Source organism: Ursus arctos, unplaced genomic scaffold, assembly GCF_023065955.2.
Source record: "Ursus arctos isolate Adak ecotype North America unplaced genomic scaffold, UrsArc2.0 scaffold_22, whole genome shotgun sequence".
NCBI classification, from domain to species: domain Eukaryota; kingdom Metazoa; phylum Chordata; class Mammalia; order Carnivora; family Ursidae; genus Ursus; species Ursus arctos.
Window position 1 is genome coordinate 9577065 of NW_026622897.1, and position 14105 is coordinate 9591169.

General features: G+C 46.7%; 1 protein-coding gene across 16 annotated transcripts in view; it reads left to right on the forward strand.

Annotated features, from left to right (window-relative positions):
* Nucleotides 1-14105, forward strand: part of NCAM1 (neural cell adhesion molecule 1) — a 292392-nt gene that overhangs the window by 262843 nt on the left and 15444 nt on the right. For 9 of the 16 annotated variants that reach the window (XM_026505739.4, XM_048217424.2, XM_048217428.2 and 6 more), the window contains 2 exons: nucleotides 10649-10773; nucleotides 13198-13375. In XM_026505739.4, coding sequence (XP_026361524.1) covers nucleotides 10649-10773; nucleotides 13198-13375 — 303 coding nt within the window. Of the gene's footprint in view, nucleotides 1-10648; nucleotides 10774-13194; nucleotides 13376-14105 lie in introns of all 16 variants that reach the window. The other 7 variants (XM_044386647.3, XM_057316955.1, XM_044386650.3 and 4 more) reach the window with 1 other exon arrangement.

Below are 14105 nucleotides of genomic sequence, written 5' to 3' on the forward strand. Positions count from 1 at the left end.
AGATCAGAGTTCTGGAATTCATCTGCAGAGGGTAGAGTCGGGGCCAGACTTGTGGAAAACATTACACTTCATTGCAACGGTGACCTGGTTCAAGCTAGCCTTTATAATGCTCTAATGAGGTGAGCTTGTGGGTTAGGCCTGAAGTCCCCAGTCAGCAGAAGCCTCCGGGTGCGCACGTGTGTGTGTGTCTGTGTGTGTGTGTCTGTGTGTTTACAGTGGTGTCCACAGCCGTGTGGGGGTTTAAGATTTATAATATTTCTGAGCACACAGAAAAAAATGACACGAGCAGTAGTCAGTGGGAGAAGGCAGAAAGCAGGTATGTGAAATACAGCTCCTGCTCTGCTCCCTGGGCCAAGGGTTCTGATACATAATTGAACAGAGAAGAAAAGAGTTTCCTGATTCTGCGTGTTGCATGAAATGATTCTTTTTTCTACTGCAGAGCATAGCTGAGGGTCTGCTTTCTTGGTGTTCTCTGTGTGTGTGTGCTGCAATGAATTTTAATTCCTGATGCTTTGGAGGTTTCATTTTGTCAGCAGAGTAGAGCGGGTAACAATGAACTGTGCTCGCATGGGTTTCACGCAGAGGATGGGTTTTTTTATTTTGGGGGGTTTTTCTTTGGTTTGGTTTGGTTTCGCATTTGGGAAAGGAATGCAGTTAACCCTTTCTTCTTCAAACACTCCCTTCCAGCTTGGGACAGTGTGTGTACGAGGCAGACTAGGAGAAGGCTACAAAACGCATTTGCACAGCTCTGGTCATCTTAACGTGTCTCACTGTAGACTGGTCTTCCCTGGAATCTTGAATCCAGATTTTTACTTAAAGAGGAATTAGGTGTTCCTCCCCGATATATGTTTAATTTTTAAACATCAGACATTTCTGTCCACAGATAAGATGCCCAGTAGCGACATCAAAAGAGAAGAAACTTTGTCTTTTTTTTTTTTTTTTTTGTACCACTTGACTACTGACCCAAATTGTCGGTCCCAGTGGACCCTGGGGTGTAAGGAAAGACAGTCAGAATTGGGCAGCAACACAGGCTGCTGAGCTGATTATCAGGAGCATAATCGTGTACAGTAAGGAGAAAGGTAGCACGTGTGTGACTGCAGCGGAGCAGCACAGTAGCTAGAAGCGCACAGAAATCCATCAATCGTCAGCCAGTCAGTAGTGTCGAAAGTAAATATCGTCTCCTATTTTTGCTAATGTGTGTGTGTTGATCCATTTATAATCATGAATGAATGAAGGTATCCTAGATAAGATCAAAAGAGAAACCGATCAGTTGTATATAATCCCCGCAGGGCACTGTTGGTGGGAACCCTCCAGAGCCTGTGCAGTGTGCGACAGTAAGGAAGACAGGTTGTATCAGCTCACAGTGGCAAGGGGTGTGTAATTGGGCTACAGCCTTTCCCCCGCATTAGTTTTAAACAGTGGCGTACTTTGGACAGAAAGGTACCTCCACCTCCCTTCTTTGCCCTTCTTTCAGCTTCAACCAGCAATAGCCTGAACTTCCCCTTGGCCCATGCAAGTTAAGGCGGGAAACCCAAAATGCCTTTTGACAAGGCAAATCATTCAGTAACAGATTAGACTATAAAGACAACATAGGACAAAAAGGAATGTAGATAAAGCCCGACAAGGAAATCATCTTTTTAATTGTCAAGGTCAAATCCATATCTTATCAGTGCAGCCACAAGTCTAGAGAGATAACTGTATCCACAAATGTCCAAGCATTTGTTCAATGTCAGAGTCTTAGCTCATGGGGACGGGTTCAGTTTCGCTGTTAGGTGTTGACAGAGCCATCATCTCGACCATCAGAAGGAAACCTGTTCCCTTCTGCACTGGCCTCCACCTTTGTAGGTGTCTCAATTGGGGTATCTCACTAGGGGCTCCAGGACAATGTGGGTAGATGAACAGGAAAGTGAGAAAGGACCACCAAGACTGCCTTCTCTGGCCTGCATCCCCCAAAACCTTATTCAGCCCATGCCCCCTCTCCTCGTGCACCACAGGACAGGAAATGGCTTTTCTCGATGTAATGTAATATTTTGTTCCTACAGGGCACAGTCTTGAGACTTTTCCTGCATGACCCATGTTCTCTTTCATTGCGCTTGTTTCCCAAGGATGCCGAGACATTTCTGGAATCTGTGAATAATAACTCGCTTTTTTTCTTTTCCTTCAACAGTCTCCTGGATTGACTTTGACATCAGGGTCCCGACAGAAACACCTCCCTATTTCCAAACAAGTGTACATGCTCCTTGATGTATTAATATGCAGTGTTGCAGCTGTATCTAATGCTTATTGGTGTCGTTAACCAAATGCTCTTTATGATTTATTATCCTTCTATTTCCGGGCAGTTTGACTGTCCTCCCAATGTTTCCTATATATGCTGCTAATTTAATTTGATTTCTCCTTTTATTTAGTCTGTGATTTTGTTGTTGATTTTTTCTCCCTGCCCATTGTTTACATCAGTTTTTAATTTTTTTGTATTTTCCATGTGACCTCCTCCACTTTCCTTTCAACCAATCATGTGCGTGCGTATCATGTGACTTTGTCATGTGGCTTGCATGGTGCTGATGATGTCGTCCACGCTGGTGAACAGAAGGTAAAACTCTTTGTTCTGATTAGGGAAATAAACCTGGGACCACAGCCTCGCACCTAGGGCCCACTCATTTCTTCCTGTCTCAGATTTCCCAAGTGAAGCCGTTTGAGAGATTTCCTCTCGTTCTCAGTTCACCTCCAGAATTCATCATTCTTTGCAGCCTTGACATAACGATTTGATACCATGACAGCCTTTGGTTTAACATTTCAGTTCAAGAGACTCGGCCCTGCAAACTGCTATCTACATTAAAACCACATTTGCCACGGCACAGTTTGCAAACTTGAATTTTTTCCAGATAGTTCGTAAAAATTATTTCCCAGAAAGCATTTTTGCAAATTATCTTTGTGACATTGTTGTTTAACTTTATCCAGTAGTCCTGAAAACCACAGTTGCTCTAAAATGAGTCATTTCTGTGAAAATGTGAAATGTATCTGTTTACAACACTGAAACGCTACAGAGAGAAAGGTATCAATGGCAGTGGTTCTGTTTGCTCAAAACCAAAGAGAGTGCTTCATAAAATTCATGCAAATTGGGGATTTACTGAAACGAGAGATTTAAGAATTTGGAATTAAAGCAGTTTGGATTGTTGATGTGTCACTGTTTAAGAGTGACCCTCCCCCTGGCAAGGGGGGGCAGGAAATCAAAGCAGAAGTTGGCAGTTACCATGACTGGAGATCTCTTTGTAATCAAGAAGCACATGATTGACCCTTACAGCAAAGGAAATAAAATTATAGCCTAATTAAGCGCAGAGCGGTGACAAAATAATTAGTTCATATTGTGACTGTCACAACCTTGTGAAAACATTTCTCGCTTACCATAAAGAGAAAAGGAAGCCTCTACTCACAGCTTCCCCACTATAAAATCAAAGACCTATTCAAAACCTGCCCTGGGAGTCGTCATCTGCATTCTGTTCTCTTCTAACTGAAAATTGTTACTTCGGATCACAACCTGAGACACACACGGGCTGCACTGATCACGAAAGCCAGACTAACACCAATAACCGCCCAGTGTACCCGTGCATGCGAGGGGTCCCCGTTTGGCCTCACGTCTCTGAGGAACTGATTGGGCGACATCCACACGGACAAAACCATCCACAGCTGTCTCGCATGTGTGTTCTCTGTTCCTGGTCCGTCCTTTCGTTTCGTGCCCCCACGTGTGTGAGCCCTGTGGATGCTTCCCTCCTGCTCGCCCTGCACACTGACCACCCCCGAGGACGTTAGCTTTCTGGCGTGGCCACTGTGCTCCTGTTGAATCCCATTTACAACCAGACTCCTGGACGAGGTCTGGGGTCAGAGCTGTCTGTCATTTCCAAAAAGATGTTTGATGTTTACACTGTGCGAAATGAAGTCGGGGTGTCCCCAAAGCAGGGCAGTATCTGATGTGCTAAGAAATTTGACCTGCCTTGAAAAGGCAACCTAATCTGTGAGTCGTGGGGCAGACAATATTGGGAGCCTAAGATTTTCTAAACTCCCAAGTCTCACCCAAAATACTGTGGTTTCATTATTCCCCTGTGGGGGACCGTGTTCTTTTAAGACATGAGGTGATGGCTCCGAGGCTAATGTACTAGGGAAAACCTGGGAGCTTCCCCCTGAGATCTGAGGTATGAGCAGATGTGGACTTGAAACCAGTTAGTTTTTTTCTTAAAAACAAGTTTGGTCATTTCTGTGCGGTGCTGTAATGCAGGATGAAGCGAAGCCTCACACGAACAAGGCTGACACTGACCCACACCTCTGAAGAGAGATCTCTTCCAGACATTGTAAGCAAAGCAAGAAATGTTTGAAGATGTTTCCTGCAGTTGCCCTAGAAACGCACCTTAGCAATGGCCTTGGGTGTCGGTAAAAGTGTGGCCAGTGCTAAAAAAAATCACTTAAGTGCCTGTCGAATTTGGCAGCATGATTACCCCCTAATCAAACCACATTTCCCTTCTGTGACAGACACTCTCTGGCCATTTGCAAAGGGACAGGCAGAGGACTTATTCACATGAACAGCAAGCCACAGGAAATGGCCTTTAATTATAAAATTTAAGGGAATGGAGAGGTCAGGGCAAATAAAATTTATGGGGGAGAGAAATAAAGGTTAGTTAAGAATGTGATTGCCTCCTTTCTCTGGACACGAGTAAGGCTTTAAGGAGAGTGGGGCCTAACTGAGGAAGGTTCAGATGAGCAGGGAGACTCTCCCAGGAGTGGGCTTGCTGTGCCAAGCTAAGATGCCGAAGTTTACTTTTAATATCCTGGCACCTGGTCACGGCCCAGTCTCCTTCCTCCAGTGACTCCCATCAGCCATGAGGACTCTGTGTAAATGGGCCTCCTCACCCTCCCCACCACCAGCATGCGTGCGATGAGAAGCCTCCTGCAACCCTCTGTCAGTGTGCTGCATGTCTGAGCATGGACCCCCGCACCCCCCCCCCATTCGTAATGATCTTCTTTTCTTTAGCTACTGACACTGCCTCTCCTACTAGGACATGCTGATTCTGATGAACTAAACTCCTTAACACCCACTCTTCCTTCTTAGATTGAAAACATCACTAACCACCCCTTCCAGTCCCTCATTTTTTTACAGCTGTGTGTCTGGATTGCCACGGGTCTCTGGCAGGTCGACACAGACTTTTCACCAAGGGTTCTGCTCTAATTGCCTTTATTCCGAAGGATTCCCTGCACTGGTGGTAGAGAGCTAGCGTGAAGGGTCTGCAGAGGGAGGCAGTGACGTGTATCGGCCCGAATCCTGGGTGCAGAGGTTGGGGGCTTTGGAAAGGGCCCAGTTCCCTAGGGCTTAGCAGTGTGAGGGCCGAAACCTCCCAGGAGCCTCGTCCTTCTTTATGAGTAACCTGACGTCCGTGAAATAGTGTCGAAGATGTGCACAAAGCCCCTTGTGGCCTGGGAGGCAGGAGCCGAGTTAATTGTTGGAGGTTATTTCGGTCCTAACTTCCTCAGCCTGGATCAGCCCCATAACCACAAGCCACACCTTCGTGGTCATATTTTCTTTTTAGGATGATGAAACAAAGATAATTGATCAATTAATCTGTTGGTGTTTTCATGACACCCATGAGAAGGGACTTGGCATCTCTGTGGTTCAGTCTGTCAAAGTTCATTTGTTGCTGTTTCATTCATACCCCATGCTGCCATCAGCCTTCCTACCCGCCCCCCGGCTCACACACTCACATTCATAATCCCCAAGGAACCTGATTCAAAAGGAACGTGTAGGCCAGATGCCCCCATGACCGTGGCCTCAGAGCGAAATGCCCTTTCAGTAAGAGCCATACTCACTCGCCGTGTCCCCCCGTGTTCCCTGGAGCCCGTGACCAGGATAGCAAAGAGTCAGGTCATGCTAGCACAAACAAATTCTTAATGAAGAGGAAAGAACTCAGGAGAAAAGGAACACTTGACTCCCAAGGCCTGCTTTGGGGGACCAGTGTTTAGGACAAATTGAAACCCATGCAGGCACTGTCGGCCGCTCACTGGGACTGTCAGAAAGCCCCCTTAGCACCCCTAGAATAGCCAGGTAGGCCATCAGAGGGTACATCACAGGGAGTTGGAAGGTCCAAGGCACATTGGATTCATTTGTTTGGCAAAGATTTTGGTCTCAGGAAGGACAGTTAGCAGGCTAAAAACTGCAAATCCTGATTCCCTTAGGTAATTTGCCCATCCGCTACGGACCAAACTTCTAACCTCTTTATGTAATTGCCAGTGTTCCTGAGTTGGAAAGATCTAATAGGCTTCATATTTGAACAGCCAAATCATACATTTTGGGCTCTTCTAAGCAAGTAACAAAAAGGCATATGTATGTTTCAAATTGGTTTCAAATTGTGTGCAGGAAGTAATTCACAGGGAACAGGAGTTAGGATACACAAAAGTAACAGTATTGCGATGCCAGACAATCCCATTTGATAGAAAAAGGGAAAGAGTCCGATGCAAGCCTTACGTCCTTCACTGGTTTGTACTCAGATGCCCAAAACTCTGTGCAGATGCCTGTGGGAGGAGACAGCAAAGTGGATGAGGAAAGGGTGTGGGTCAGGCCTCCCTCAGCACTTCAGTCAGAAGAGAGAATTCTTGGTACTTGGGCATTTTTGAGTGAGAAGTAGAATATTGTTTTCCTTCTAAAATTCACAAACGCTGTCCAAACGCCCTGGGCTTGCTATAATTTCGTTATGAAATTCAGGCACCCAGCAGTAAGCTTTCTGACCTCAGGGCTTAGGCTGACGAGGGGAAGGACATGAAGCCGACTCCGATTTTAGGGCACAACAGCACAAAAATTACAAAGAACCTACAATCCACAAGGCCAGAAATACACATTTCAATTACGATTTCTAAGAGGAATTTATAAGACCTGTCTGTAACATTTCTGATTGTATGTGGTCTCTATGGTATCTTCTTGTTTCCTTGCACACATGATTTACATGCTTCTAGCAAAGACCAGGGCTGCCTGATATTTTATATTTGTTATCGGCAAGGTTTATTTTTAAGGTGCTGTTGGGTTTTTTTAGTCTTTACATAAAATATTTGGGGGGGAATCTGACTCATGGCTGAAGCTAAATTCAGAAGGTGTAATTAACCCCAGGGGTTTTCTTGGAGCAACCTGCCGATCGCTGTTGAATTGCAAACCAACATTTACAAATAATTACAATATTGGTTTTGCTGAAATTACCCATAATGATTTCAATCAGAGCAGCCATTTCAGAACACAGTGCACATTGGGACCCTCTAAATAATTTCCTCTCCTAATGTGTTCAGTAAAGCCGTGAGCCTCCCAGATGCCAAGGCCCCATCTCTCCAGCATCGGCCCCCCTTCGTCAGGCGTGGCTGGAGCCTTCTTGCTGAAAGCTCAGGAAGCAGTCCCTTTAGCCTATCTTTAGTCCTTACAAAAACTGACACGGGGAACATTTGAAGGTGGATACGGCAATTCATTAAATAAATATTGCTCTTTCTTCACCTTTATGTGACTACAGCAAGTTCCAGAGCTACGAAGTGGGTCAGAATCCCTCTGGTGCTGGTTGATGATAATCTTCCTGTAGAAACACTGTCACAGGAAGGGCTACGTTTCTGTACGAGGGCCCCGCCATTTTTTAAAAGGAATTGATCATAACTAGGTTTTTTTTTTTTCATTTGACAAACAAAACCTTGTCTTGTTTACCTTTGAGACGCCAATGCCTAAGTGACTACCTGGTACCTAAAAGGTGGATACTCGGTAAACGCTGGTTGAGTAAATCATAGTTAAAGCGCTTGAAGTGATACACCCCTAAATATTGCATGATATGCTCTAAATTCTATGAGAAAGTAATACAACCATGTCAGAATAACGTGGTCGTCACTCTGATAAAATGATAGCAATGGGTAGCGTTCCAGCTGTGGTCAGTGTTAGAACTGTGTTCTAACCGTGGTATAGCTTTTAGTGATTTTTCTTTGATTCTGATTCTGTTTTTTTGAAACACATCCAAAGATGAGACTTGACTACTTTCATAGGGGTTGTTGGTTTCTGCAGAGATTCCTTGGCCAGATTTTTATTCCTAGGTCTTTGAAGACAGTTGGGGTCTCTTTTCAAAGACATGACTTTTGGGGAGAATAACTTTTATAAATTGTTAAAAAAAAAAAAAAAAAAGGTCTACCCTGTGCCCTAGAGATGTGGGATCACTGATCTTGGGGTTCCTCTCACTGAAATTGGCCGAACATCCTTATTTTGCGTCTTTCACAGTGTTGTGAAAATAGCCAAGGTGTTCTTAGATAGTTCATCCTGACGCAGTGACCATCCTCGGGTCACAGCGCTGACAGAGTGAGAGGGGGCCCTGGAGAACGCCTAGCGCAGGGCCCCTACTCTACATTTGTGCATAGTGAGGCAGAGGCCTGTCTAAGCGTTCCGTTTTACAGGGGTCCCCACAAACATGAAAGGGAGCGCCTCTTCTAAGTAGATACTCCCCCCAAAGCAAAGGCCTTGGGGGAAGGACTGGGTCCTTGCCTGGTGAGTGTGTTGGAAGGGCCATCGATGCTGCCTCATTCCCTCCTTCTTAAGGCAAATAGACCATCACCGAGTCAGTGTCGCAATTCCGAATATGGAAGTCATCGTTCATGCCCATCCCCGTTCTGTCTCGGGCCACCAACCATCCCTGTGTGCCTGGGACTAAGGGTTTTCTGGAGTGCAGGACTTGCAGTGCTGACACCTGGGAAAGGCCCAGGCCAGCCAGGGTGAGTTGGTCACCCTGCTTCAGAGATTAGGATTGGAAAGTTCCATGCCTCATGCTCCCAGTTTGTTCAGCACTGGTGACTGCATAGACCTGCCCCGCTCTGATGTAGCCTCCCCCTGGTTTGAGTTTCTTCGTAGCACTGGATATTTATAATGATATCATTCATTACTAAACTTCTGTCTAAGACTTAGAACAGTCCAAAAGAATTTGAAAAGTGTGTCTGCCTTGACATCATCTAAACCAAATTCCGAAATGTTTTCCACTGAAGAGTTGGGACCAGTGTCTAGAGAGCGGCTCGAAAACAGGACAAGTCTTTGCCTAAAACCTTTTCTTGCCTTTTTTAATTCTTGTTTCTCATTTTCCTTAATCACTGATTGAGGAAAGTAAAGCACAAGCACAACTTTTCCTAAATCCTTTCTCCCTCGCACATGAGCGTGATGCGTCCTCCCTGTTGCAGACCCCCTGCGTCCCCGTCACGGTGGCTTCTCAAGCATAAACATGCACACGGGTCACCTGGGGATCTTGTTAAAGTGGAATCTCCATTTCTAACCAGCTCCCTGGTGGTGTGTGTGCTGCGGGCCCAGGCCGAGTAGCCAGGGCTGTCCATGAGCTCTCCCTCTCTGGTTCCTTCTTGTCGCAAAGGGAGGAACAGGACAAGCAGCCATGGTGCGGTTCCCAAAGTAGCTGAATGAGGAGGGTGGGCTCAGTGGCTTTGCCAGCAGGCTTGTCACAAATGGCCGACGGTACACTTGGGGGTAATGAGGTCTGAAGCCTGGTGACAAACCTTTCTGGGTTTTCGGTCACATGTCTGATTCTGTCCTCCAGCAAACAAGCCAGGACAACCCACCCAGAGGGTAACTGTTTATAGGCTCTCCCAAGTTTCCGTCTGAGGCCATGAACTAGACACAGAGATGTGTCCTCGGAGGAAGTGCAGGGTCCCCAAGTGCATTGAATCTTCATTTCACCTTATATCAGTCTCTCACCTCATTGTTTCCAGTGTCCACTAATGACACAGTTTCTCTTAAAGTAAGTCAGCGTCTTACGGAAGAACCATCCCAGCCCTGGTAGTTAGTCCCGTACAAGCCCATCTTCCTTCTCTACCTTGGATTCACAAGCCGAGCGTAGACTGCAAATAGAGACATTGACTTTTCTCTACTGAGAAATCCTAAAGACATTTCTTTCCTCTCTCTTCTCACAAACAAAAAAACTTTAAACAAGGTGCCCAGGATTACCACTCAGGCGGTTGAGCCACAAATGCAGGGTGCTTGCTTACAGGAGACTTGCCCCTGGCTACGTGTGGGCTTTATTTAAGCACAACTGGAAACCTGTCATGTTTCTAAGTGAATCTAAGTAACAGAATTTAATTCATGGAAAGCCGGTCACAAGAATCCACCCCTACTAGGAATGTGGGTCCCCTGGACCCCCAGGACGAATCACGTATCCAGGAAGAAACTGGTTGCTTTGAAGAATTATCGTATGGGTGTAAGTTTCCTTCTTAAACACTTACACACATTTTCCTCTATTTCAGTCTGTTCCTCAAAATGTTTCAGGCTCATCACAGTTAAATCTCCAGTTGTAAGAGCAGGCAAAAAGGAAATGCAAGCACTAGTGAGAGACATTTAAAAAAAAAAAAATCCTGTTTCTAAAATGGTAAAAGGACTGTTCTACTAGGGAAGGTTTCCGAGAACATTCCCAAAAGGCACTCCCAGTTTGGGGCTAAGTCTGAGGCATCTGTGGAACCCGAAGTTTTATATTTATTGCTTTTTAACCATTTGAATTTCTGAGAAAGCAAGAAAAAAGCCCAACCCCACACTGTCACTATATCCCATGCTGACGGATTGGATTTTCCTTTCGTGGGTGAAAATGTCACATGAATTAACTGGCTGTTTCAGGGGAACCCAGCGCACCTAAGCTTGAGGGGCAGATGGGCGAGGATGGAAACTCTATTAAGGTGAACCTGATCAAGCAGGATGACGGCGGCTCCCCCATCAGGCACTACCTGGTCAAGTACCGAGCGGTGAGTGGCTCCGGCCCCGTCTTCACCCCCACTTCTGCAGCCCTGACACCTACCTTGTTGGGGCAACAACCTGCAAAGCCCAGGTGGGGTAGAGTCATTCTGTGTCTTGCAGATGGCTCAGGGGCTCTGGTCAGGGTTTTAAGTCCCAAGTTTGACCTACAGCCATCGGGCCATGTCTGCACTGGGACCATTTTGAAACCTCTAATACGATTGTGATGGCGACAAACTCCTCTCGTGATCGATTTCTCTGCTTCTTGAACATTTCTGCAAAGTGGTATTGCCATTACCCAGTACTTTGTGCAAATAGTATACTGATCTCTCATGATAAGTGCGTTTGATAAAGTGTGTGCAGTGGGCCAGGCACTGCAATTACGTGTATTGTCTCCCCACAAGAACCCTACGAAGCTGGCCTTAGGATTCTCTGCCCTTTACGGAGGAAGTAACGTACCCAGTCAATAATGCCTGATCTCTCACAGCTGGGTGAGCAGAGTTTGAATCCAGGTCTGTCTGAAGACACCGGGCTCTTCACCCCTGCCTTGGGCTGCCTTCCCGTCCCAAACCATGGTCGTTCCCACCTGCCCCTCAGACCCTCCCTGAGCTGGTCTAATCCTGCTCTCAGTGAGCTTGGCCCTGAACCCTTTCTTCCTGGTTTGCTCACCATCCAAGATTTCTGTCATCCCACTTTTTATCTCCAGCCCCCAAAATGAGAATCACTCTAACTTTTTTTGGTTTTAGAATGACACTTGGCCACTGCCAGCCACAACCAGTTGCTGAGAGATCTAGAGGCAGCGTCTGAGCGCTGGGAATAGCCTCCGGCTCGGATTTCTTACCCCTAGGAAATAATGAACCAGAGAGCAGTTTTCTTACCTCAAATAGAAAGGGTTTTTCAAGGAAGTTGACTTCTCCTTCTCTTTGATCAGCCCCCACTGAAGTGATGTGTGAGCCCTTGCCTGGTTAGGCTTAATGGAGAGTCACTACAGCACAGAGCCCTACCAGGCACACTTCCCAGCTGGTGGGCAGACCTGTCATGCCACTCAGCCCCTCCCCGGTTAACTGTGAAGCCAGGCATGAGGCTGACGTCAGAGGGGGAGCCTCTGTGAACTCCTTAAGGCCCAGCCTAGAGGCACGGCTGTGTGAGAGGCCCCTGTGGTTCCTCGCTGTGGAACAGGATACTGGGATTGAATGGTGGCCCAGCACAGCCCACAGGAAGTGGACAGCGGGGTCGGGTGGACCATCTCTGGCCCTTGTTAGGCCGATGTGGCCCAGACAGACATGGGATCCAGTTGCAGCTTTACCACTTACCAGCATGTGATCTGAATAGGTCACCCAGTCTTCCAAAAACCTCCATTTCTCTATTTGTAAAATGGGAATAAAATAGATTATCAACTTATTGTAAAGATCAGTTCTAATATAAGCAAAGAACCTGAAATGTGCCTGCCACATGGAACCCCTACCCCCACCCCATAATTACAGTAATCACTGCTAAGATGACACCCGGGTCTGGAGACACCTCCCAGACGAGGCCACCTCACATGTCAGTTTTCCAGAAGAGCCACTGTGGCTGAGTCAGGCAGGTCTGCCTTAAAAAGACAATGGGGACAGAACACTGAGATATGTTAGATTTCAACAGCCTTACCTGCCTTCTCTTCTACTTCTAACACTTGGTGTTTGCTAAATATTGTTATTAGATATTATTAGTATTTTTGTGTAGCATAATATTTGCTTTATATTATGGTTACCTCTTTTATAGAGTTTACCAAGGACAGGAGCCTTTCAGAAAAAGAGAAGACGTGGACAGCTGAATTTCTTTGTTTTAAATTGTTTTAGATTAAAACTGGGCCAACAGTGACATAGGGCCAAGCGAACGTGCAGCCTGATAAAACCCTTTACAGGCTGTTTGTAGGGATACAATGAGAAAATTGTGGAAAGCCTTTACTACGGGGCCAGGAGCATGGTTGGTGCTCAACAAATGGCAGTTTTTATTGTTGATAAAATGAATCTCTGCAGTGTTCCTGTGTCAGGGAGGTGAGTCACACAGCTGAGTGTGAGCCACTTCCTGAAATAGGACAAGAAGTATATTTGACGTATGGCTCTTCTGGGGCATCCATGTGCCCATGCATTCCAGAATGTTCTTGGGTCTCTGGGCACCCTGACAGCGATGGGACAGGACATTGGAAGGTTGGCCCTATACCACCTGCCATCTGCCACTGTGCTTGCGAAATGCGAGGTTGACCTCTTGACCTGCATCATCCTTAGGGGTTTTCAGGCTGGTAAAGAATGAACACCCTGTCCTATCATCGTTTTTTATTATTTTGCACCAGTAATTGTGACTCCCTGAAGCTCTTCCCGTTAGCTGGTCTCACCGACATTTTCATCTAAACTGCCCTGGTGTCTTGTGTCCTTCCTGCCGGTTTCTCCCAGAAGCTGTCCTCCGAGTGGAAACCAGAGATCCGGCTCCCGTCTGGAAGTGACCACGTCATGCTCAAGTCCCTGGACTGGAATGCTGAGTACGAGGTCTACGTGGTGGCTGAGAACCAGCAGGGGAAGTCTAAGGCGGCTCATTTTGTGTTCAGGACCTCGGCCCAGCCCACAGCCATCCCAGGTATGCCTGCCTCTGCTTTCTGTGAGTGTCCCGCTTTGAATTAATGCCCAGTGCCGCACCTCCTAATGTGCCTGCACAGCCCTGACAACTTGCTTTGCTTCCAGCCATCCTCACGATCGGTTGCCCATGCAAAGCTTAGTTTTGCTTTGTACCTATCTGTGCAGTGGGTTGAGATGTACTGGACCCCCAGGAAGGCTTGGCCAAGCATCCTGGGGCAATGGTCCTGTGTCATTCAGCCCTGAAGGACTGATGCTAAGCCCGTCCGCGGGACCCCTCAGATGGGAAAAACCCAGCTCCAGCCAAGCCTTGGCAGCTGGTTGAGTAAGGATCTTTTTTTTGAGACCTTATCTACGCTCTGCCGTTCATACAAGGACCACCTAATTGTGTTCGAGCGCTTTCTATTTGATGCTTGCTTACTGCACAATCATGGTCAAAATCTCTTCTCTGTGGGGACCCCAAGAGAAGGAAGAGACAGTGCCCAGTTAGTTAAAAGTCCGATCTTCCAAGGGCCTCTCCACTGCAACAAAGATTAAATTGAATCGCTTGAAACAGAGAATGTGGAGAGAGTAGATGCTGGCAAACCCCACGCTGGAGACCATGACAGGAGCAGTTCTCCTAGGAGACGCAGACCTGTCTCTAGGGATCCAAGACCAACTCAAGTGTGGGAACAAAGTGAGAGTTCTGCTTGCTGGCCCAGGCCCCTTGTCGCTGATGGTTAGTCTCCTCATTG